At 41.9% G+C, this 22,412-nt stretch overlaps 1 protein-coding gene across 1 annotated transcript; it reads right to left on the bottom strand.

Annotated features, from left to right (window-relative positions):
• Window positions 1-6,340: 6,340 nt before the first annotated feature.
• On the bottom strand, window positions 6,341-22,152 carry macc1 (MET transcriptional regulator MACC1). The gene is made up of 10 exons (XM_084053158.1): window positions 22,001-22,152; window positions 17,962-18,087; window positions 16,983-17,460; window positions 15,669-15,921; window positions 14,224-14,619; window positions 13,173-13,427; window positions 11,580-12,023; window positions 10,572-10,868; window positions 9,663-9,851; window positions 6,341-9,156 (listed from the first exon to the last, which is right to left on the bottom strand). Exons 1-10 carry the CDS (start codon window positions 22,008-22,010, stop codon window positions 8,929-8,931), a joined length of 2,676 nt encoding a protein of 891 aa, XP_083909284.1. The 5' UTR covers window positions 22,011-22,152; the 3' UTR covers window positions 6,341-8,928.
• Between the last annotated feature and the right edge of the window lie 260 nt (window positions 22,153-22,412).

Below are 22,412 nucleotides of genomic sequence, written 5' to 3'. Positions count from 1 at the left end.
CATATACAGTGTGTCACAAGATCTTTACAAAAGACAACACTATGGTATAATTATTATTATATTACAGGACTGAAATATTCGGCTGAAAACACAGCCTAACTTTTTGTTATTTTCTATGGCAGGTGGTATTTTATGATTTAGATATCAAATATCACCAAACTAAGCTAACCTACTGCATGTCTTTATCCTTTTTTTTATATTACTCCAAAATTAACACAACAAAAAAATAGATACACAGTATAACATGTTGTGTCGGTGGATTTGTACTGTAACTCTGAAACGTTACAAATGTAACCAAATGGACCCTTAACACATTAAAACTGGGAACGCATCTGTGTAACCACTTTAACCATTATTTTATACTTTGGCTATTCAAAAATATTAGATATACAAGCATATAGCGTGGCCCCGAGTGCCGCACTATGAACTTGTAGATCTGCTATTTTTGAAAAATCTTGAAAATGTGTGCAAATCTTTAAATATATACATGTTTTAAAGCGAATATTTTAAACTCAAATCTTTGCTTCGGCGGGTCCCTGGAACAACATATTTTGAGATGGGGGTCCGTGGCCGTGGCCAAATACATATAATTTTGGGGAGCCTTGACATGAAAACGTTTGAGAACCACTGATATTATAGCAACAAAAGTTTTTTTCAAAAAACTGTTAGGATTTAGAAGACATTTGTAGAATCCTCAGAAGCAAAGACTTGAGTTACAAATGTTTGCTTCAAAAAATAGCAGATCTACAAGCTATGAGCTTGTATATCTGCTATTTTTGAATAGCCAAAGTATAGACCAATTATTTGTTTACCAACAACATACCAACACGCACAGGTGATTGTTTCATGCAATCAATTCCCAACATATTGTTTCAGGGTGCACTGGTTTCAGTTCATTCAACCTCCTCTTGTGTGTTGGCTAGTGAGGCGCGTCCTAGCGAGACATGACAGACTGGGTTTCATTTGGTGCAGGCCTGCGTGCACATACTGGTTCTTATCAGTGTCTTCTGTTAACTGTGTTAAGAGGTCTATAAGATAATGGTTATACTGTAGCTAAAATCTAAAATGACAGATGCTTTCCCGATTTCTATGCTATTTTTCGATTTCTTGCTGTAAGACAGTGAAATGTGAGTGTTGTTGCTCTGCTTGGCTACAGTTCACCATAAGAAAAGGAAGAAAGGGCGTCTCTGCTCCCTCCAGCGAGTGGCTCCTCTCTTCCTCTGTGGTGCGATAAAAGGCTCTCTCAACAAAAGTGGTCATATTTCATCAGTAACAAAGTGTGCTGCCTCACTGCCTCTGAAAGAAGAAGGGAGACCTATTAACACTCTGTCCCCCCCCCCCCCCCCCCCCGCCCACACACACACACACACACACACACACACACACACACACACACACACACGCCGTGGGCACACAGTATTTATTCTCTGGTTACGCTGTAATGACCGCAAGTTCCGTTCTGTGGTTCTGCTGCACTCACACACATCCTACATGGTAACGGATTCTTTTTGTCTGGTCCCTTCTCATGTCGTTTGACAATAAATGCAACTTGCAAGGGGCTGAAACAAATAATTATTTTGTTATACAATGGATTACTAAGCGACACGATTCGAGCTTGAAGATCAAATTGAATCCTGAAAAATAACAGTTCTGGCATATGAGGTTTCCATCCGACAAGAGAAAGGTTTCAGGTTTTTAACTGAGATGTAACTTTGGAAGGAATTTTAAATGTAACCGTGTTATACCGTTTTTGTTTGTGTTTGATGTTGTGGCTCTGTGATCTCACAGAGAACTTGAGGAATCTGCATGATGTAGGAAATCATAAATTGAACTGAGAATCCTTGTTGTCGTGTGATGGATCTGGTCCATCCTCAACTCTCTGTCCAACACAGCAAGTCTTTGTCTCATATGCATCATAGTGATTATCCTCTAATTAATTGGAAGGCTGTAATGAGACACGTACATGTGTGTACACACACACACACACACACACACACACACACACACACACACACACACACACACACACACACACACACACACACACACTCAGCAAACTTTAGCTCTCGTTTCCTGGCCTTATTTCCTCACCTAGAAGATAAACAGTCCAGTCACTGTCCGACGACTAAATTCAATCAAACCTCCTTTTATTTTTACCCCCTTTTCTCCCCAACTTTAGTCGTTATGCAAATTGATTCCACCCCACACACATTTATGTGATGTCACTGCTGTTGTATCCTACTGACTGAACCTACCAGTGAGGAGCCCCCAACGGGAGGACGCAGCGCCTCCGTCCCGCTCCTCCCACTCCCTGCCCCAGCCCATAGGAGAACGGGACAATTGTGATCGTATGCAGACGCTTGGCGGTGAATTCGTACCCCTAGACTCCGTGGTGGTGGGCAGGTACTTAACCACTGCACCACTCGAGTAGGCCTACCCTATAGGCACACACTAGTACAGCGTGGAAGAATTATGGTAGAATTATACCGTAGGTATTGTTATTATGTGGTTCACCTTTTGCCTTACATGTTTTGAGTTCTGACCACCTGAATATCAAGAAGTGTCTAACTTGGTCCCATGACACAAGTATAGCTCCTCTATTATCTGCTTTGCTTAGTTATCCAAGGCTTAGAGAATTAATACACCAATGTTTAATGTTCTTGTATGAGCTCATGTATGAAACTTCTTATCTAATGCAGAGTGTCTCCGACTCCATTTGCCTCAACAATTACTGATTGGTAGGCCTACAGAATTCCTCGACAACAGGAAAGCCTTCTGGTAATCCATTGCATTAGTATAATGTCATATGTTATTAATAGTATACATCATAAGAAATAAGGAAACAATCTGGGTGCTCTCTGATAGATGTTTGCCTAACCCTTGCATTGTGTTAGAAACATGCATACACTTTTGGTGTTAGCGGGTCAAATTTGACCTCATTTAACTCAGCCCAAAATACTCAAAAAATACGTATTTTCATTGATTTTTTTTCTCCCACCTCATAGCTGACTTGTTATGCATTCATATCCATGTAAACACTTTTAAAAATATTATTTTTGGTTAGGGTTAGGGTTTCATCTTTCAATATATCTTGTTTTCAATTATAAAAATGTTAAAATTCATCACTCATTACATTTCCTATAATGAAGACAATGGATAATGATGTTATCTAGCTATAATAGACTAATATTAGAACACGCTTAAAAACTAAAAAAGAAAACATCTGTGGTGTTAAGGGGCAAAATGTACCCGTATACCATAGAAGGTAAAAAAGTCATTTATTTTTCATAAATCCAAACTTTATTGTACTCCTATAGCAAATGCAAATTGAGGACAATTGATCTCTCTCACACTCAAACATGTAAACATTGAATATTGACAATTTGGGGGGAATTGAGCCACACTTCTCTGCCGGGTAATTTGACCCTTAACACCACAGATTACACTTTTTTTTATAGAGACCATCAGAATAAACTAAAATTGTGGTAATTAATTTTGTTGCGTGAAAATAGCTGTTTCTGAGGCTATCATGAAGCCTTGTTCAAATAATGAAATGTAAAGGGTACTTTTTACCTAATTTTAGTCAAACGTGACCCTAACACAATGGAAGGGCTAGAGTAGATGCTATATTCTGTTGTTTGAAATGAAAGTGCATTTTGCTTTACCACAAGGAGGAAGCAGCAGCAGGTGGTTTCAGTCAGCATAATGTGCAGGTACAGTGGGTTAAACATTGTTCCACTCTGCACAGAGACACTGATAGGGAACCGGCCTCTGCTGAAACCTGCTTAAATAAATAGAACAGGGAAAGTCAAACAAAGACCAAGCCTGACCAAAGGAACAAAATAAGATAAATAAAACGCAGAGCAGAGCTGAGCAGAGCAGCAGAGCACTTTTGACCATTAACCACAAGGACAATATTTATGGTCAACGTCTCTCTTGTTGTTGTTGATACATACGTTTGCTTTAAATATTATTTTCTATGACTATTTTGGGTTTCTTTCTGCTACGATGTCTGAGGAACTGAACAAAAATACAATGTTGTTGCTGTCGGGTGAAAACCCTGTAGGTCCAAAAGAACTCTACTTTTCAGAAACTGGAACGCAACTTTTCAGAAATAGTGAGAATAGCCGATCTACAATCTCGGCACGTTGTGTGAGCTTGTAGATTGGCTTGTAGATCTGCTATTTTCACTATTTTTGTGCGACACCCTTGTATGACGAAGTAGGGCATAAAGTGACGAAAAAACTAAAAAAGTTGAAATATGGAGATAGGAGGTTTCTGCACGACAGCGACAATTTACTCTCGTGTTCCTGTACACAAGATGTAACAATAAATAACCATGAACCTGGATAGGGTCAAGGACACATCGTTTAACGCTGCAATTTGGGGCTTATTTTAATGCATAACACACATTATGCAGTACTTCATAAAGAAATATAGTGTGGAAAAGGCCCTGGATGGCGTCTACACAGGAAGGCTATGAATGGCACTAGGTGTCACCATCACATGGGAGGACCACAGCAGAAACCTGGACCTGTACGCAGGCCTCCCATAAGGGTCACAGACAAGGTCAGAGAGAGATAAGGTTGAGGCTGACAGGGCACTGCGTCAGGAACCCGGAAACTGGTGGCGAGCAAACTGACTCCGTGGGAGGCTGGGAACCAACCCTGGGCACAGCTATATGGAGGGAAAGAGATGTACCACTAGGGGTGTCACGATTACAACATTTAAGTTGATTATTAATTGTCACATAAATAATTGCGATTAACAATTTAATTGTGTTAATTTCTGTTTGCCTTTTAGGCTTTGTAATCAAAACGTATGTGACAAATAACATAAACATACAAAGAAATTACTGACATATTTAATGATTTAATAGTTTCCCCCAAAAAGTATATAGCGGAAATAGCTGCTATTTCTGCTTTTAATTAGATGATTATGTAATAATTGTGACAGGCCTATGCACCACCTACGTAGACAGTGTGACAGTAGAGCTAAGAACACTGCAGAGCGGCAGAACATGGTGTGTGTGGAGGGCAGAGATCCAGGAGTCCTGACTTGGTGTCCACTCTACTATGTCTACTACGCTCATGGTTTGGAAAGGTGAAAAGGCATTCTGGAGCAGTTAAAGCCATTCAGATGTCCAAGTATTGCATAATATAAAAGCGACTTAAAGGGTAAGACCACTTTGGTAGAGGTTTGGGTTGTGTATTTACCTTGCCATGATGTAACTCCAAAGGTGGGCAAGAAACTATTTGAAGATCTGGATCCGGATCCGCCGATCCAGTCCGGGTTTTCTACTTATTAAAAATGGCAAAATCAACAGGAAGTTGACATTTTTATATAAAAAAAAAACAGTACTGGGTTTGGTGATGTTCTATATTGTCTGAATCGACTTTGTTTGCGTTCATTTTTGGGCTAAAAGAGTGACTTTGAGAGCAGTTTTACCGTACAATGTAAGTCAATGAGGAGCATATTTTGAATTATCAATTTCTAATCAATGGAGCAATTATTTTTTATTTCTTGCCCACCTTTGGAGTTACATCATGGCAAGGTAACTACACAACCCAAACCTCTACCAAAGTGGTCTTGCCCTTTAAGTAAAATCAGGGCAGTTTGCACCCAGTTACTAAAATGTAAGCTGTATGTTAGTTACAGTATGTTGCTCATTGTTACCAAAAGGATGCAAAACGATTAAATAGTAACAGTACACATCAGTGTTTTATTCATATCTTACATATCACAACCAATACATGGGTTTCAAGGTCTCCAGCTTTTTTTTTGTATAATCCTTTTGACACATATGTACAAATTATGTTCATGTACCGGTATAATGCATTTGTAACAATAAAACCATTTATAAACAAATCTGTTTTTTTCATAGGGTTTTTATATCTTCATTGTACCCATTATGCACTTTACAAGCTACTTAAGACAGTAAAATCCTCTGCGTTCATTAAACGCAGAGAGTGTACACATTAAATTGGACCCTTACAGGGTGGCCTTGTGGGTAGAGTGTCCGCCCTGAGACTGCATGGGCAGTCGGGATTCAATCCCCTGGCCGAGTCACACCAAAGATTATTAAAACAATGGCACCCAATGCCTCACTGCAAGCTGTCCCATAGAATTAAAATATATCTAGAGAATGGACGGCCTACGGTCCCACCTATTCATTTCAATGAAAGTTGCTCAACAGCACATGAACCACCCGGAAGTAGGATTGTCTCCAACGTTGGAACCAATAGAGGAGGCACACTAGCGTTTCAGACCAAGGGGCTAGCATCCGGCTTGTAAATTGAGGCTATATAGGAAGTGTGACAGTTCATATGAATGACCTGTAGTCTCGCTGTTTCACCGCTGTTTCACCCCTGCTGGTTGCAGAAACAAATGTAGGCTCTATTCAAGGCCGAACTTTACACTTGATTTTATTACCTTAATAAACATTGTCATAAATACTATAATGCTTCCAGTCGCTAGTTTGCATTTTCGGAACGGATATCAACCGGATATAGAAAGATTGCGCGGGTAGTGTAGCGCCCAGGATCACTTAGATAATTGGCACGGGTGAAAAAGGGTTACAAAATTGTGGGATAAAAAAAAGTATACATTTAAAAAAAAAGATGGCGGATTTGAAATTTCTGCGAAATAGGCTTCATTTACGGTCTGTAGAAACCAATGGCACGACACCGTCCATATTTTTTTACGGTCTACGTTTCAGACGTTAGAAGCGTGCGCAGTAAAATTCTAAATGTGTAAATCTTGCAATACCAGCTTTGGCTACCAGGCTTCTATGGCTTCAATAATCCTCTGCGGTTCTGGGGGCTTGGCATGATACTCAGCATCAAGGCTTGGGCTGGGGAGAGGTCCCTGTAACATACTAGCGTCATGTCAAATTCTAACACAAATGCTGTGAAATGTCAACTACCCACCTTAAGACCCATAAAGCCTGATTTATACTTCATCGTACGATGGAGTCTTTTGCCAAAACTTGCTGGTCTACAACCTCTCAGTCGGCTATTTTCTATTGTACAATGGAGTATAAAATCAAGCATAATTTATAGACAGCATTTACCACTAATCTGGGTCAAGCTTACATTACAACATTGATGGCACTCAAAGGTGGTTTTCAGACTATAGGTTTTCATGATAAGTCTTAAAGGGATAGGTCACCCAAAAAACTACTATTTTTCTATTGACACCCCATGGAGACTTGAATTCATGGATTTTTTATTGTTTTCGTTGCATTCCTAAGCTAATAATTTGATGACCGGCAGCGGACATAAAGAGTCTCCTTTGTGTCTCCTACCAGAACCGCTGCCTACCGGTCTGCTGGTCATGAAATTATTGACTTAGGAATGCAACAAAAACAAAAGAATATCCATGAATTCAAGTCTCCATGGGGTGTCATTTTTGGCGTGAACTATCCCTTTAAGAAGTCTTCCAAGGCACTATGCATCCACCAGGGCAGCTCCTGTTTCTAGCTGATTTACATTAACTTGTATAAAAGTACGCAAGCCTAAAGGCGTGTTCCACCCAAGTGCAATATCACTCCATATAATGTACACATATTAACAGGGTGTTTTCAGTATGACACGTCATTCCTTCATAACTCAAACAATAACAAAAAGGACGGTGGAATAACATTTCCATTTACCCAAGTGATTTCTACACAAATATAGTGCAAGTAACAGTACCTGAACAAAATATGAATGTTTTACTGTTTTAACACTTCACCTACAGTCTGTAAAATGAACACAAAAAGTTGTGACAGTCACTGTTCTAGAGAGTGTGGCATGACAGACAGCACTACAATAAAGACAACTGTGATATCAGCCATGTAACCATGTACAGGCTCCATCTTGAATCATGTGCATGAAGTTTCATAGCATGAATGTTGTTTCACAGGGACTCAGGAAGATGGGCGGAGTCTAGGATTTGGCATAATAAGGGTAGAGTCAAAGATGCTTAAATTATGCCAAAGATGGGGGATACAGAAAGATAGGCCATCCCAACTGAAGCCACTAGAGGCCAAATTGGTACACAGATGGCATACAAAGGGTCTCCTACCATCTGGCGGCAGAACGTCCGATGTTTACTGGTGCTAGATCCCACGAGAGTGTGTTGCTGGACAGAGAAAGGTTGATCACAAAGTAGAGTTTCTCCTGATGTGTCTCTCTCAAAAAAGCCAATTTAGTGTCAAAATGTGCGGAATGTTGTGTGGTTTGTGGCGATCGACTCCAATATTTAGCTCAGTGACCATGGGGGTAAAGACTCGTTCAGAAGCCTGTGTTCACGTTCACTTCTCCTATTGGAATGAATAAACTCCAACCTGCTTCCGGTCTCCTAAAAAGGTGTCCACCTGCGTCACGCAGATACGGGAAGTAAACTGGAGATGACATGTCTTTCTTTCTTTTTTTGTCTTGGTTTGCGCCCCGCCACTAGGCAAGAAATTGTACAATTAGTCTGGGGACGTGGTTCCCCACGGTTGTGAAGGTGGATGAGTATGAAACTTAAGCATTGGTTGTACGTTGCACGTTTTTTACCAGATCTCACAAGAATGCGTTGCTGGGACAGAGAAATGTTGATAACGAAGTAGATTTTCTCCTGATTTGTCTCTCTAAAGAAATTCCATTGTAGTGTCAGCATGAAGGGAAGATTGAGTGGCTTGTGTGAGGAAGGGGTCCATTATCTAGTTGACAGTGACCAACCAAGGGGGCTAAAGAATCGGTCAGAAGCTGCCGTTAACGTTCACTTCTCCCACTGGAATGAATAAGACCCACCTACGTCACACACAGATACAGGAAGTAAATGAGATGGTCGGCCTTGCTTTTATATTGTTTATCTTGGGTGGTGTCTATGGTTTGGAGGTGGGTGGTGTCTATGTGTTTGGAGGTGGGTGGTGTCTATGTGTTTGGGGGCGGGTGGTGTCTATGGTTTGGAGGTGGGTGGTTTGGATGGTTTAGGAAAAGCGTTGGCTCGGAGGATGTCCATACAGTTGACGGTGATGAGGGCTCCGGTCAGCTGCCTCCACTGCCTGGTGATGGGGTTCTTCATCTTGTCCAGGGCCAGGTGCAGGTCCTGGATCATGTCCCGGTAGCTGTCCCCGTAACGCAGGCTCCACGCGTACAGGAAGTCGTAGGCGGGCTTCCACATGGACTGGTAACACAAACAACAGTGCTCATTTTGACGGCAGATTTTGATGTAGTTTTAGTCATTAGTCTTTTGAATAAAATTCCATTCAGTTTTAGTCATATTTTAGTCATCTGAAATGTTGACTAGTCTTAGTTGACTAAATATCATGAGATTTTTTGTCGACTAAATCTGCAGTTGATTTAGTCGTCTAAGATGTATGTTGGCGGGCCTTGATGGCGTCGTAATGCCTGATTTATACTTAGCTGTGTGCCGGAAATAGCCGATCTACACACAACGCATCTCGCGTATTATTATTCTATTTTTATGTATTTATAATGAACTAAATTAGTCAGTCCAATGTGACTGGTAGGCAGGTCTCTGAACTGTCCACAGCCCTCCTCTGAAACGCTAAGTGAGTAGACAGAAATGGTGTCATCTTATAACGAGCATTAGTGAGGACCATTTACACCTACATTAGCCTAGATACATATTAAAATGGGTCATAGTGCATTTAATTCAAATAAACTCACCTGGACACCAACTTCTCCACTCTTCCCTCGGTGCGGCGCCTCGTAGCCGGCGATCTGAGCGCCGGACAGTTTGCCGATCTTCTCGGCGAGCTCTCTCCACCGGACGCCCAGCTCCACCGCCGTGGACAGAATGACCGTGTTCTGGATCAACTGAGCCACCAGGCTCAACGTGTCCATCTTCAGCAGACCCTGGAACACACACAAACACACACACACCACATAAACATTAAGGGTACAGTACATGCATTTCATACACATCAGACTGTTCACTTCCAGTCCAGCCACATAGCTGAATGGGGAGAGAGGCCGTCTGGGAATCAGCAGTGGTGGAAAAAGTACTCAAATGTTTTACTTAAGTAAAAAAAGTATCAATACTGCAATGTAGAAATAATCTGTTACAAGTAAAAGTCAGAAATTCAAAATGCACTTGAGTAAAAGTACAACATTAGTATCAAAATGTACAACCAAAAGTAGAAAGTACTCATTATGCAGAATGTCCCATTTCACAAAGTTTTCAAGTGTATAAAAATATGAAATGAAAATAGCTGATCTACAAGCCCACAATGTGTCGCATCACAACGCATTGTGAGCAGAGTAGAAGTAAAAGTACTGAAAATTGGAAATACTCCAGTAAAGTCAAAAATACCTCAAAATTGCACTTAAGTACAGTACTTGAGTACATGTACTTAGTTACTTTACATCACTGGGAATCAGAAGGTCCCGGGTGCAGAATATGTCAGCACCACTGCCCTAAACATGTAGTGTTGTTAGTAGGAATAAGCACAGAAGCACCCGGGAGGAAGAGGACTAAGGGAGCCAGTTCCTGTTTCTACACAAAGAGGTGGTGCCGCTAGGATTCGCGCTAGGATTCTAGATGTGTGTGTGTGTGTGTGCGTACATTCTACTTACAGCCATGAGCTCGTGCTGGAACTTCTTCCGGCTCTTCTCGGCGTGGCAGTCCTCCTTCAGCTTCTCCAGGACGCACGACACCTTGTCGGCCTCCGTCTCGGCGTAGCGGCGCGTGATGGTGTCCAGCGCCAGGTCCAGGTAGCCCAGGACGTCGGCCAGAGCCCGCCAGCTGCTCACCTGCTTGGACACCAGCGTCTCCATGGTGGAGTACATGTAGGTGAGCTTCTTGAAGGGCAGAGTCATGTTGTCCAGCAGAGAGCTGGTGGTGAGGTTGATGCCCGCCGTGAAATCCATCACCTGGTACAAAAGTACAGTTTACTATTTAGGCCAGTGGTTCCTAAACTGGGGGTCGGGTCCCACCAAATTATTTTGGGGGGTCCCCAGATGATTAGCTTAATATCCAACATTCTTACGTACAAATATTACGTAAGAAAGAGGAAAACATTGTGAAAATAGCCGATTTTACAAGCTCACAACGCCTCGCACTGCGAGGCGCTGTGAGCTTGTAGTTCGGCTATTTTCACAATGTTTATCTGTGGAACCGAGTCAAACTAAATCTAATAACTCAACTCCTACAATTCCAAGTGCTTGTTAGGGTGGGGGGTCCCCAGTTCAAATATGATTATTTTGGGGGGTTTGAAAAGTTTGGGAACCCTTGATTTAGGCCAACCTTTTCATGTCAAGGACCCCCAAATGGATATGTATTTGGCCGCAGACCCCCATTTGAAAATGTTTTGTGCCAGGGACCCTCAGAAGAGAAGATTTATGTAAAAAGAAAATCAAAATGATTCAAAACTTTCCAAACATTTTTGATATTTTTCAAATATTTTCAAAAATAGCAGATGTACAAAGCTCGGCACGAAGTGACACGCTGCGAGCTTGTACATCTGCTATTTTTGAATAGCCAACATATACTGTAAATGGATAAAGTGGTTGAAATGATTAACAACAAATCTAAGCAACAAAACAATAACGGGAGAACAACAAAGTGTTTTGTGTTTTTCATACCTGGTCCCGCCCGATGACCTTGACGTTCTTGCAGTGGATCAGGCCGGTCCTGCCCCGCAGGAACGCCACGTACCACTCCTTGACCTTGGAATTGCCCACCGAGCGCACCGTCTCCCGGGACAGCAGAGCCACCGTGTCCCCCTTGAAGTACTCCAGCAGGTACTCCACCCGCGGCTGGCGCAGCACCGACTTCAGCGCCACGCCGTACCACTGCAGGTGCACCGAGCGCTCCTGGAACTTGGGGAAGGACTCCGGGAGGAGGAGGAGGAGGGGGGCGGCGGGCTCCTCCGGGATGGGCAGGGACCTCGCCATCTGCTTCCGTCTGTCCAGCCCTCCACGCCCTCTGGGGGCGGCGGAGGCGGCGCGCTTCTCCGAGCGGATAGGCGCGGCGGCAGGCGACGGCACCAGGAACTGTGTGATGGTGCCCGTGTGGGACTCCCTCACCTGCAAGGTAGAGGCTCAATTATTTTAAATTATTTATTTTTTACATTTTGTTTTAAAATGATTTATTTAATTATTTCTCAATTATAAAAGGTCCATATTCCAACAGTAATCATTGCGTGTTTTTTCAGTAATGGAATCGTCTCTCCAGCTCATTAGTAAACTGAAAATAGAGTTTCAGGTCAGGATACCAATTTTATCCAATCAGGAGAGAGAAAGAACCCTCCCTCACCTGCAAGGTAGAGTCTCAATTATTTACACTAGACCATACCCGGTGAAGGGCGCAGACGAAAGTAGTTGCAAAGTTGGGGTTAATGCAGGTCCTGTTGCGCGGTTTCTCCCCCGCGCGCGTCCCGTCGTGGCGACCACCCCCCCTCGCCCCGTCGCTCCCGTCGCGCCACCCCCCGGCCCGCGGTCACCCCTCCCCACGGGCGGATATATATATATATATCAGCACTTTGTTCGCTGAAGCTGCGTGTGAGGTCGTCATTGTAGAGGGATGTGTCGTAGGTGGTTCTCGTCGTGTGTGTGTGTGTGTGTGTGTGATGTTGCTGGCTGTTGTTGGCTTTCAGGGGGTGGAGTCCTGGTAGTGATAGGAATGATTGGAATGTCGATCTACAAGCTCAAAACAAGTCACGATGTGACATGTTTTGAGCTTGTAGATCTGCTATTTACACTACTAATCTTCTTTCTTCTTCTTTTTAAAGTTATTAAATATGCAAGTTATTTGCCATATCTGCCATGTGCACTTTTCGTTTACAAAGCCTAAAAGCCAAACATAGAGAAACGTAATTTGTATTCATAATGTTTCATTAATGTTCCACTACAGAAACGCAATGAATTTGTTAAAGGAGTAGTTCACCCAAAAAATTACTTGAGATTGTTTTCTTTTTGTCGCATTCCTAAGCCAACAATTTGATGACCGGCGGTCTCTCCGGTAGGAGATACAAAGAGTCTCCTTTGAGTCTCCTACCGGATACATTACTATCTTTCCACCGGTAATCAAATTATTGGCTTGGGAATGCGACAAAACCAAAAAAATCTCCACGAATTCAATGCTTCATGGGGTGTGAACTACTCCTTTAATCGCTATTATTAGAGCAACAGTTAATCATCAAGTAAACTGTCATAATGGTGAGAGCCCTACTGTACCTGCAGGTCCAGTTTGAAGCCGGTCATTTCGGCTCCCCCGGCGTAGGTCAGCGCCAGCGGCAGCCGCAGCACCTTGCCCATCCTGAGCTGACTCTCTCTCACGTCCTTAGTTCTATCTTCGGGCGCTATCTCGAACGCCGAGTCCTTCATGCCGGCGGTGATCCGGAGGTCGTCAAGGCTGTCCGGCTTGAACTGGCGTTTCCCCCACAGCTGCAGCACCAGCGGAGGCAGGTTCTTGTTGTTGTTGCTTCGGTTCTGGAGAATCAGAATCAGTTTTATTGTCACGTCATTTAGACAAAGTGGGTGAAATAGTTTTTCGTACAAAAGGTCCTTCGTTTGTACTTTTATATATATATATATATATATATATATATATATATATATATATATATATATATATATATAATATATATAATATATATATATATATATATATATATATATATATATATATATATATATATATATATATATATATATATAATATATATATATATATATATATATATATATATAATATATATATATAACTTCAGTGCCAACACAGCAAAGGCTACATGATGTAGTGATGATGCAGTGGTTCTCAACCTTTTCAGGTCGCGACCCCACAAAATAATTTGAACTGGGGACCCCCCGAAATAATCAAATTTGAACCCCCGACCCTGACAAGCACTTGGAATTGTGAGAGTTGAGTATTTAGTTTGACTCTGTTCCACAGATAAATATTGTGAAAATAGCCGATCTACAAGCTCACAGCGCCTCGAAACAGCTATTTTCAAAATGTTTGCCTCTTTCTTATATTATTTGACAATTTGGCCAATGTTTGACCAGTTTCTATAGCATAGTTGGCTGATTACTAATTACTAAAGTAATGGTCTTTTTTAATTTAATTTAAAAACAAATTAAAGGTATTAAAAAGGTCCTTCAATTGACACTTTACTGTGACTGGTGTAACCCCCCCAGGGGGTCCCAACCCACAGGTTGAGAACCACTGCATTATGGCATTATTATAGCAGCATAAATAAGTAACAGGCCCATGTACAGCATATACCTGGAGGTCAGAAAACGGGAGCCGGGGCGGGATGTCGTTGTGACAGGAGACCACCATGACCACCTTGAAGGACGGGTGGATGTAGCGGGGGCCATACACGGCCACGGTGACGTGGCGGTCCAGGTAGTCCCAGACCGAGGTGGCGGGGGGCTGGATGACCGAGGCCTCGGCGGCCGCGATCACGTAGAAGTGCCTCTTGAGCTCCTGCAGCTTCATCTGCATGACGTTCTTGTAGATGTAACAGTCCTTCACCTTGGTGTAGGGACCCTCCCGCCTGTCCGACACCAGGCCCACCAGGGTGGTCATCACCTGGCTGAGGGGGTCGCTCTTCACCTGGCCCGCCAGCTTCATCTCCAGAGAGACGCACTCCATGGTGTTCAGGTTGCTGAGGCTGACCTGGAATTTTACAATTGTAGAATTTTTAGGCATTTAGCGGACACTCTTATCCAGAGAGCGACAAAGTAAGCATCAATAAACAACAATGGTCACATAAGTAGAGTGCAGAGAGAACAATATGTGTCTAGGTTCAGCTATAGGGACAGAACTCGCGAGTTGTAAAACGGAAGAAAATTAGATAAAAATGTTTGTATTCCAACAGATAGCTGTTTTAGAGTTATTAAGTGGTTTAAATTACATTACAAAAACAGCTGTGTTAGTGGGTGTTTTCTGCCGGTCTTTTGTGGGCGGAGACTGGAGAGTGACATTAACATGCAGGGCAAACATTTGCATGAGTGGTTTTGGTTGGTCATTGGCCTCATTGTTCTCCGGTTTCACTCGCTCTACGGCGCTGCTCTCTCCTAATCCCCGCCCATCAGTATCCATGTGCTTGTGTGTTCTGCTAGCAGCAGAAAGAAGAACGCACAACTTGCTAAAGATTTGAACAAACATGTTTTCCTCCATGTGAAACGCCTGGAGATGTGAGGCAATTGTTTTGGCGAGTGTATAACTTTGCAGGTCGAGTTAAACTTTGTTTGCATGTTGTGTTGCAAGCATTTAATTGGGCTGAAAGCCACAAAGATTCGTCAGTGAAGACACCCCAGCCATGCTGCATGAATTAGCCAGCACTTCCGTATGACGTCAATGACGTCACTTACAGTGTCCTTGGAACAAAACTAAACAGTGCAGTATATGCACAGTACATTATAATTTTGGCCATTGCTTAGAAATAACGATCAGAAAGTTAAAAATACAGGATACGAGTCATGTGGTTAAAGAGCTGCTAAGACGTTTTGTTTTGTTTGTTTATTCATGTTCTAGTATAGGCCAGTAGTTCTCAAAGAAACCAAATGGACCCTTAAAAAGTCTGTAACTCCGAGAGTGTATACATACCCCTAATGGTCCATTTATACACTCTCAGAGTTATGGGGGTCTGGTACTAAAACTTCGACTGATCGGAGCATCACTACCAATTGTAATGGAGGGAAAAAAGCCACAAATGCCCATACCTCCAGCAGTGGACTCATGGTGGTGGTGTAGTCGTTGTTGAGTCCCTGGGGAGGGTCCAGGATGGCTTTGAGCGCCACCTCCTGGACCTCGCCGGGAGGAACGTGGCCCTCCGGGATGTGCACGGTGATGTCAGAGTCCGGCAGCTGTAAGGAGCCTCCGGCGTGGCCCAACTTGCACACGATCTGAGAGCCGGTGGCCTGGGTCTGGGCCCAGCCCGGACTCTGGCTTATCAACGCCAGGTCCAAACACGACCTGGTTTAGACCAGATGTAAAGTTTACAATTTAGGCATTTAGCAGACGCTCTTAACTCATTGAGTGCCATTAACGTGTTTTACCGCTATGGTGCAACGTGCCATTAACGTGTTTCGCGTGTTTTTGAGAAAAATAGAAAAAAAACTTTAAAAAATAAAATAAAAAAAAGAACCCAAGATATCATTATCTGAAGATTTGCAGCTCCATCCACTCCTTGTTTAACTTATAACTGAAAAAGGCTGTATCTCGCTTCCTAAGCACTTTTTTTTTACTTAAAAAAAATAAAAAAAATAAAAAGAAATCGTACTGGCCAGAAATAGCTAGAAATAATTCTGGCACTCAGTGAGTAACCCATCAAAGGCTGATTCTAAAAATGTGTTTTCTGAAAAAAATATGTTGCTGTATCAGTGGTGCTCAAATGTTTTCATGTCATGATTTGAGTTGGTGCTTAAAAAAATATATATTATATATATATATATATATATATATATATATATATATATATATATATATATATATATATATATATATATATATATATATATATATATATATATATATATATATATATATATATATTATATTATATATAATTTATATATATTCATAGATTTGCACAAATTCTCACATTATTGAATAGGCAAAGTATGAAATAAAACTTTGAGAACCAATGTGCTATATTTTATATACTGTAGCTAAAATCTAAAATGACACAGATAGATGCTTTCCCGGTTTTAATGGGTTAATCCAGAGCCATCTAAATTACATTTTAACCTTTGCATAAGCCTGCAAGGTCGTCAAGGATAGGACAAGTGCCACAGGCTAAGGTGGAATCTGCCTTCAGATTAGGGCGGAAAATTGGGCTAAAATAGGTTAAGGTAGTGTGGAAGTCAGACCTTTTTCTTTCTTTTTTCAAGGACCTTCAGTTTGATATCGTTGCTGTCGGGCAGAAACCTCTTATCTCCATATTTTAATTTGTAGTGTTTTTTCGTAAATGAATGCCCTACTTGATCATACTACAAGCGTCACTCAATGGGATAAAAGTACAACATGTTCCTGACCTGGTCAGCTGCCGGTGGCTCAGCCAGGCCATCTTGTAGGCCTCCCTGTCGTTCTTCAGCCAATCAAAATCCGGGTTCAGAACCGACCCCCCCGACGTCGTCTTCCTGAGGCCCCCCGTCGTGTCCCTTTTCGAATCCTTTCTCTCCAGGTCGTCCAGGATGTCCGACGCGCTCCGCCATCGTCCCGACCGGTAGGCGCCGCCGCCGCCGAGGCCGGCCTTACGCCCCCTGGAGTCCAAAAAGTGTCCCAAGTTGTTTTCGTCCGAGGACGAAGTGCTGCTGGCGCCGTCGTCGTTGACGTCATCGTCTTTCAGAGCGGTCCTGTCCGTCGTTTGGTCGTGGACGATGTCGTCAAGGAAGGGGTTGGAGCCGGACAGCTGGTTCCAGAAAGGGTTGCTGGTCTGGGTGGAGGAGCGCAGGGCCTGAGGCTGCAGCACGGGCCACTCCGAGTGCTTGGTCAACTGGGAGGCATAGTTACCTGTGGAGACATTCACATGTTATGAGTCAGATTAACCCATTAAGACCGGGAACGCATCTGTGTCATTTTAAGATTTCTTTGGCTAGTCAAAAATAGCAGATATACAAGCTCATAGCGCGGCACCAAGTGCCGCACCATGAGCTTGTAGATCTGCATTTTTTTTTTCAATCGTGGATTTTTTTTTTGCAAATCTTTGAATATATATATTTTTTTAAAGCGAACATTTGTAGCTCAAATCTTTGCTTCTGTGGTGTCCCTGGAACAAAACATTTTGAGATGGGGTTCCGCGGCCAAATACATTTTTTTATTATTTTTTTTATTGGATTTAAGTAGAAGACATTTGTAGAATCCCCAGAAGTAAAGATTTGAGTTATAAATGTTCGCTTTCAAAAATATGTATGATATATTATATATAGTGTAGCGCCCAGGATCACTTAGACAGTGCGACATATATACGACATATGCTGTATGTGTATAATGCTTTATGCATGTCATCATCACCGTTCAGATGGCTGGTGTTCAGGGTCACGGTGTCATCCAGGTCGATGAGGGTCCCCTCAGATCTGCTTCTCATCAGACTGCCAACGCGACGGAAGGACTTGGTTCTTTCCGCTGCCATGTTTGCATCTGTTTACACATCATTAAAATGCATTACTTCATTAGGCTGGGCTTGATATATCAATATTGTGATAATGAGACATAGATATCATTCATCAAGGATTTGGGATATTGTAAATTTGTAATATCGCAATATGATATGAAAGTGTCGTCTTATCCATTCAGACCTGAGGCCGATTCTACTAATGCCCTCTAAATTAGTAGTTCTCAAACTTTTTAGTGCCAAGGACCCCCAAAATGATATGAATTTGCCCCCCATCTGGAAATATTTTGTGCTAAAAATGTTTGAAAATAGCAGATGTGTTATTTTTGCTATTTTGGAACATTGGAACAACGTTATCATTATGTGTATATTTTATCCATATGTCCCAGCCCTACACACACACACACACACACACACACACACACACACACACACACACACACACGCTCATAGATCACCCACAGGTGTGGCTTCATATATCATAATCGACCAACAATATCATCTCTGTCGGGTGAAAACCTCATATGTCCGAAACTTCTACTTTTCAGGATTCAAATTAAAAAATCCCAAAAGCAGCAGATCTACAAGCTCGTTTGTAGATCTGCGTGCGTGCGTTTGTGTGTGTGTGTGTGTGTGTGTGTGTGTTTCAAGGCAATCCGACAAACCGGAAGTAGGATCATTTTTGATAATTACATTGTAGTCTGTGGGACTACCCCGCAAGTTTGGAGCCTGTAGCATAATGGGAACTGGAGTTATGGCTGTTTAAACCCCAGCCAATAGGAAAGCAGAGGGGGCGGGGCTTCGGCAATTACAGCCTGTCCTGTAAGACCACCTACCAATTTTGAATCCCATAGCATACTGGGAACTGTAGTTATCCCCAGTTAATCCCCAGTCAATAGAATGGTTCAAAAGCTGTGTTCACATTCACTCTTTCAGTGGAAATAATAAACTCCAACCTGCTTCCAGGTCTCCTAAAAAGGCGGCCACCTACTTCACGCAGATACGGGGAGTAAACCGGAGATGGCATGTCTTTCTTTTCTTTTGGGCATGTCTTTCTTTGCTTTAATTAAATATCTGAGTTCATTAGGATTGTCTGGAAGATTGAACATGCATTCTATTGCTAGTTTGACCACTTCAAATACTCATCGTAAAAATGACAAATAACCGGAAATCTACAATATTACAACACGTCACAGTGTGACGTGTTGTAATATTGTTGTTGTAAGATTGTAGATAATATGTTGTAAGATTGTAGATATTTCCGGTGCATGACATGCTTCCATAGAAGACATGCTGACTTCTATGGAATCCAAATGACTGAAATCAGTCGTGGCGACTGAAACTTTAATCCATGTGTCACTAGTGGACAGTGACAATGAGCTTTTAATTTGAAATGCAGTGACATGCAGCACAACAGCTGGAGGCTATACTGTACTGACACAATGGCAGCTGCCTGAAAGGCTGTTGTTGTGAATGAACAAAGATTCTTCCTGCGTCCTCAGAGCCCCGGAGGCAGTGGTGGAATTTCTTACTTACTAAAGTATCAATACTGCAACGTAGAAATACTCTGTTACAAGTAAAAGTCCGGAATTCAAAATGTACAACTTACAACACGTCACAAATTTGTAAAAATAATTGCGATTATCTCAAATAATTGCGAACAGGCCGATGATGTAATCATTGTGACAGGCCTAGCTGTCAGAGGAAGTAAATCAAAGGTGTGTGACAGACAGACAGCGTCACTTGTTTGGGTAAACGTAAGGGCCAGTGTAGCCAGTGGTGGAAAGTAACTAAGTACATTTACTTAAGTACTGTACTTAAGTACAATTTTGAAGTATTTGTACTTTACTTGAGTATTTCCTATTTACAATACTTTTACTTCTACTCCACTATATCTCAGAGGCAAATATTGTACTTTTACTCCACTACAATTATTTGAAATCTTTAGTTACTAGTTATTTTTCAGATATAAACTATGATATAATGAAACATACATTAACCACTTTAGCCCTATTTTATAACTAGGCTATTTGAAAATAGCCTAGAATATAGCCCTAGATAGCCCCTGTGAGCTTGTAGATCTGCTATTTTCAAATATTTAGTACTTTTACTTTTGGTACTTTAAGTACATTTTGATGCCAATACTTTTGCTCAAGTACATTTTTAATTCTGGACTTTTACTTGTGACAGAGTATATTTATATTGCAGTATTGGTACTTTTACTTAAGTAAAGAATTTGAGTACTTTTTCCACCACTGAGTGTAGCCATTGAAGCTCTGTCAAAACAAGTGTGTGTGTGTGTGTGTGTGTGTGTGTGTGTGTGTGTGTGTGTGTGTGTGTGTGTGTGTGTGTGTGTGTGTGTGTGTGTGTGTGTGTGTGTGTGTGTGTGTGTGTGTGTGTGTGTGTGTGTCAGTCATTAATAATGTGGTTTAGCTACAGCAGCAATACACAGGAAGAGAACTGGTTGTTCTTGTCTCTGTGACACACACCCGTTTGCTCCTTCAATTGTTTCTGCCGACAATGATAGTAAGATTACATACACACACACACACACACACACACACACACACACACACACACACACACACACACACACACACACACACACACACACACACACACACACACACACACACACTGTAAACAGACTGTAAACAGACTGCATTCTAAACCAGTGGTTCTCAAACTATGGGTTGCACGTTGCCAACTGAATAGAACATTTTCATTTAGTTTCTGAAAAGGCTTTGTGTTGTCTTTAACCAGAACATATCACCTTTGAACTTGATGTTGCTGGGGACCCCCTGCTGGGACCCCCCCTAAAGTGGGGTCCCACTTTGAGAACCATGTGAAAAGATCTTGTGCCAAGGACCCCATACAAGATTTGTGGTGTTAAAAATGTTTTCAAATAATATTACGATTTTTTTTTTAAATAGCTGATGTATAAGGCCCTGGGGGTCCCCGAACCCCACTTTGAGAACCCCTGCATTAGACCACGGACCACTGTAACTCTTGAGAGTAACAGCTACAAAAAGGGTCAGTTTGGTTCCTAACTATCCATAATTTATCTGGGGAATCCCCCCAAGGACCCTTGGTGGTCCCCGGGCCGCACTTTGAGAACCACTGCTCTAAACGTTGCACCTCAAATAGTAAATGCCAAAAGCTACTCGGTACAGTACAGTATATGCCTAATATTTCACACAATCTCTGCTTTTGAACGGCACATCTAGTCTCTTTTATGTTATTGAGTCTACATTATGTCTGTCTGTCTGTCTGTCTGTCTGTCTGTCTGTCTGTCACTCACTCACACGCTCACAAACAACTGTAGGTGGGCAGAGAGAATCCTATGATATGAATTGTCATTCTGGTACAGTAACAGTACAATCTCTCAATCACTGGATTACTAGCTGGTGAGAGTAGGCTATAGTGAAATTAAACACACACACACACACACACACACACACACACACACACACACACACACACACACACACACACACACACACACACACACACACACACACACACACCAAAAGTAAAAATACTCATTATGCAGCATGTCAGTGTTCAAAATGTATACAAATCTTTTGAACATAGCAGATCTACAAGCTCACAACGTGTTGCTTGTGAGCTATTTTCAAAATGACTAATGCATGTTTTGTAATAATAATAAAAATCTACAAAGTAACTAGTATAAACGTTTTCAAATAATTGTAGTGGAGTAAAAGTATAATATTTTCCTCTGAGATGTCTAGTAGTAAAGGTACAGAAAATTTGAAATACTCCAGTAAAGTAAAAGAAATACCTCAAAATTGTACTTAAGTACTTACAGTGCTTGAGTAAATGTACTTAGTTACTTTACACCACTGCTATTCAGATGCGTGATTTCTCCAGTTTAAGTTCATACACCTAGAGAGAAACAGAGAAAAGTTTTCCACTCACCGTTTTTCATGAGAAAACATCAGACTGTTGTAATGTTATATCTCCATAGACTCTATAATAATACTGTTGTAGTTTTATATCTCCATAGACTCTATAATACTGTAGTTTTGTCTCTATAATGAATGAATCCACTCTCATTCATGTACAGTCACTCTGTAGGGAGTGTCCTGTCTTGTCAAATACACTCTCTCCTCCTCGCCTTACAACTCTCTGCCTAGAGGCGTTGCTCTGAAGGGGCGCAAAGCATTCTGGGAATTGGTGTTTTTAGAAGGAAACGTTCGCCCTTGGGGAGAGGACCGACAGACAGGGTCCTACAGGTCCTACCGCGGGGAGAAGACTGCAACGCCCACAATGCAACGCTGTGTTTACGCACGAGGCTTTGTTTGCAACCTGTGCGCTGTACTCCTTGCGA

This window comes from Gymnoscopelus microlampas (assembly GCF_963454915.1).
Source record: "Gymnoscopelus microlampas genome assembly, chromosome: 3".
In the NCBI taxonomy this organism is placed as follows: domain Eukaryota; kingdom Metazoa; phylum Chordata; class Actinopteri; order Myctophiformes; family Myctophidae; genus Gymnoscopelus; species Gymnoscopelus microlampas.
This window is presented reverse-complemented; position numbering and strand designations above follow the sequence as displayed.